We start from the raw sequence: 3,772 nt of genomic DNA on the forward strand, positions 1-3,772 counted from the left end.
CTCACTGGGACAAAACTAAATATTGCAGTTGAGCAATTTAACATCAGACACTGGGGGAAAAAAATCTGACACATGCCCGGGCAAACAGTTTGTGAAATGCAGATGAAAGGTCTGCCGCATGATGCACTTTTTTTTCTCCATTTGGTTCAAATTGAACTGATCTTGTAGCAGGGTGACTTTAAAAAAAAAATACATTTAATTTAAAATAATAATTAAATATTTAAATAAATGAGTAAATATTTTATTAAAAATATATATTTTTATCAACTATAAATAGTTTTTGTTGTGTATGTTTTTCTATGCCACCAATAACATGTTTAAAATAGCTGTTTACACCAATATTAATGCAATTAGAATTAACCCTTATGCTTTTAATTTTACTAGTATTAAAATAATAAAAGGCCTTTCTTAAAATATTTTTAAATATAAAAATATTATATTTAGCATTTTTCACTCATTTTGTAAACCTAGCAAGCTATATAACTGTTAACTGTCAGCTCAATCAAACTCCTCTGAAAGGTCAGATGTGGAGACCTCTACACCCTCATATGCTACAATCATTGAACAAAATATCACAATTTCAATCATATTGTAAAAGCCACACTGTAAAAAGTGATGACTTGCATTTAGAGCAATTTTTTACTTAATTTAACCCATTGAGATTGAGTTTTGCTAGTGTAAATTAATGTCACCATTTTAGGTTAGCATTTTTAAGTGCAGGATGTTAGCAAATATATGCATATATAAGAACATATGCTTATACAATATAGTCTGAGTTGATATGATTGAGAATGCAGGGTCATCATCTTTGCTTTCATATTTTTCAGTACAGACAGCTATTAAAATCTTTAGTAAAATCTATATTTTTGCATTGGGTCAGTTTTGACTTTCGATTTTACATTATAATGCTATACATTCAACATATTATATATTGATTATACGTTATTATTTTGACTAACGCACACACAGTTCTACAAATAAACATAAAAAGCTTTCTTTTTAATTGTAAACTATACATGAATGATAAACTGACCACAGACATGCCCAAACATGACTAGAGTGTTTACACATTTAGACGCGGATTTATTTACCTTTTTCTCGTTGTCAGTCGATATAAACCCATGCCGTGAGCTGAATAATTTTCATAAATGTAATTCATTAGATTTGGAAGATAAAGCTTGACGAGCATCGTGCGTTTTTACGAAGGTTTTACGCAGCCGCGCAACCAGGAAGAACATTACTGCATGGCATCTCCATAAACAAGAAAAGTTCGTTTTGAAACGCCAAACACGCTATATTGTCGTCTTCTCTCGCAGGGTGAGTTTGGAGACATTCGTGTGCGTTTTTACCCCGAAAGCGCCTAAATTTAAAAAAATCTTGGCACTCTGAGCGCCGGACTGTTTCCTCCCACCGATCTAACGGATTTCTGCTGCTCGACCATGAAAACCCTCAGAGAGTCACCATTTTATCATTCATCGTCTGTCCTTTTATATTCTGCAAACTTAATAACAACCATCCATGCGTCCACGACGCACAAATTCTAAAATAAAAGCGCACTGGTTCACCAAGAAAATATGGCACATTATTACATACGAATTCGTGGCTAAAACGTGTCCACTCACTGCTGTTGTTTTCTGATTTTGAAATGAATGAGTGCCACACACCACACGTCAAAATATTTGGTTTAGTTTACTGCAAGAGAAAGCACAGAAATAATGTGCCCACATGACTCATATTTAGATTCAATTGTGCACGCGTTTCTGTTGCTGTTGCTGTTTCTATATGGGTCAGTAACAAATAGCCTACGGCTGTTCGAAATTGCGAAAAGGATCTTTTAATAATCCATATGTATCCAGTTCATGGATATGTAATCTTTGAATTCATAGTTTCATATATTCCTAGTAAAACTGAATATATACCTTTTTATAAAAATTGATTTAGTGACTATACAATATATAGAAGTACCAAAACACATTCCTTGCATGTTGAATGTGAGTTTACATATCTCGTAGTAACCAACGCAAAGCATTATTTTAAATCAAATATGTTTTGGAGGATAAGGCCTATACTCCGTTTGACCTGGATAAGACGTGCCTTGCCATGAAAAGGTCAAAATATCTGAAAAACTTCTTCCTGTTTGATACTTCTGCAACAGTATTTGTTATTGACATTTTTATATTAGACTTTTCATTTAAAATATATAGAAGTAACAGATTATGCCAAACTACTCTTTTTTAACAACAAAAATGTAATTGGATTTTACAATCTTTTATCAGTTACACCGCTAGTTGTTTTTAAATTTTATTTTAATCCGTTTAAAATGACTTTCTTTTTAGAAATTGAAAACAAGTCATTGTGTCATTGACTTAAAGGTGAGAGAAATGTAGCTAGCTAATTCTCATCAAATAGATTTTAGGACAATAGAAATTAGCTTATATTAATTTACTTTTGCTTTTTCGCTACAATGAAAGCTAAAACGGATTATTGTCCTCTGTAAGGCTCTTTATGTTTACAGAGGGAACGGCAGACAAGTTTCTTTGTACACTAAAAATATACAACCGCCACCGCGACCGTCACAGCGTTTTATTTTTCTTCTTTAAACATTCGACAACAACAAACAACAGTTATCAGGGTTCAACCAATTATATTTCATGTTTTAATACAGTCTCATATATGTTTTCTAGGCCTACCCGTATTTCAGTGACACGAGGCCAGAGTTAAAACACACAACGTCACGAAAACATACCGAAACCGTTTAACAGCTGTCTTTGGTTATTTTGCAAGGTTTTAATATTTTCAATGCGACAAAAGACAATATTTCACAGTAAATCAATAGTTAAAAGACATTAATTACAAGCAAGCAAAAGTGCAAATTCAACGACATAAAACTAAACACAACAAAAACAGAGCAGTCAGGGGTTAGGCTTAGTAGATGTTCACCATTATAAGTGCAATTACTTTTTAAGACAAATGAGATTTGTTTTTGGAGCACATCAATTCATTCTTGTTACAAAAAAGGACATACAGGACAGGTGTGACCTGCCTGAAAGTTAGTTAAAGAAATGATCACCACAAATTTAAAATAGAGACTTAGATAACCTTAAAAAATCTCATTAAAATAAAACAAAATCCATTTAGCCGGATGAATTGGGGTCAAAGTGAATAACATGCAACGTCCAACAACTGAAATGTTAAATGTTCTTTCCACAAAGACAAGCCCCTGAGCCCAATATTTTACAATGCAATGAGAGGTAGTTGGCTGAATTGTCTGCAATGCAATAACTCGTTCATTCAGCATTTGTATGCTACCTCTGTTACAAAACAAAACACACAGGCCCATAGTCATAATCTCTAGCTGGATTATAAAGGCGCAATGTTCTCTAACCACTCCACAGTTCTGTGTTGTCTGTGAATGAGCGCCAGGTCACGAGGCGTGTAGCCTTTCGCGTTAGGCAGAAAAGGCGGCGTGTTGCAGTCAGATACGAGATACTGCACGACATCCAGGTGTCCCTCCGCGCAGCCAGATGCAGAGGCAGGTTGCCGTCGTTGTCGGGGAGATTGACATCAGCACCATTCTGCGCTAGCACCTGTAGAGTGTCCAGATATCCGTCTCGGGCGGCATCGTGACTGACGGTCAGTTGTAGGATGGGGTCGCGCTCGTTTGGGTCGGCGCCCGCTCGAAGCAGCGCCTCCGCTATGAAAGGGCAGCCAAGTTTCATCACCTGAGATATACAACGCAAAGAAAATGTGTTAAGGTGCTTACAAATATTTT

The 3,772-nt window shown here is 35.3% G+C and overlaps 1 protein-coding gene across 1 annotated transcript in view; it reads right to left on the reverse strand.

Moving 5' to 3' along the window:
* Window positions 1–2,582: 2,582 nt before the first annotated feature.
* Window positions 2,583–3,772, reverse strand: part of cdkn2c (cyclin-dependent kinase inhibitor 2C (p18, inhibits CDK4)) — a 4,536-nt gene continuing 3,346 nt past the window's right edge. The window contains 2 exon segments of the mRNA XM_073819617.1: window positions 2,583–3,515; window positions 3,518–3,722. Of these exon segments, the coding sequence (XP_073675718.1) occupies window positions 3,361–3,515; window positions 3,518–3,722 (360 nt within the window). The 3' untranslated portion in view covers window positions 2,583–3,360.

This window comes from Garra rufa, chromosome 15 (assembly GCF_049309525.1).
Source record: "Garra rufa chromosome 15, GarRuf1.0, whole genome shotgun sequence".
Lineage (NCBI taxonomy): Eukaryota > Metazoa > Chordata > Actinopteri > Cypriniformes > Cyprinidae > Garra > Garra rufa.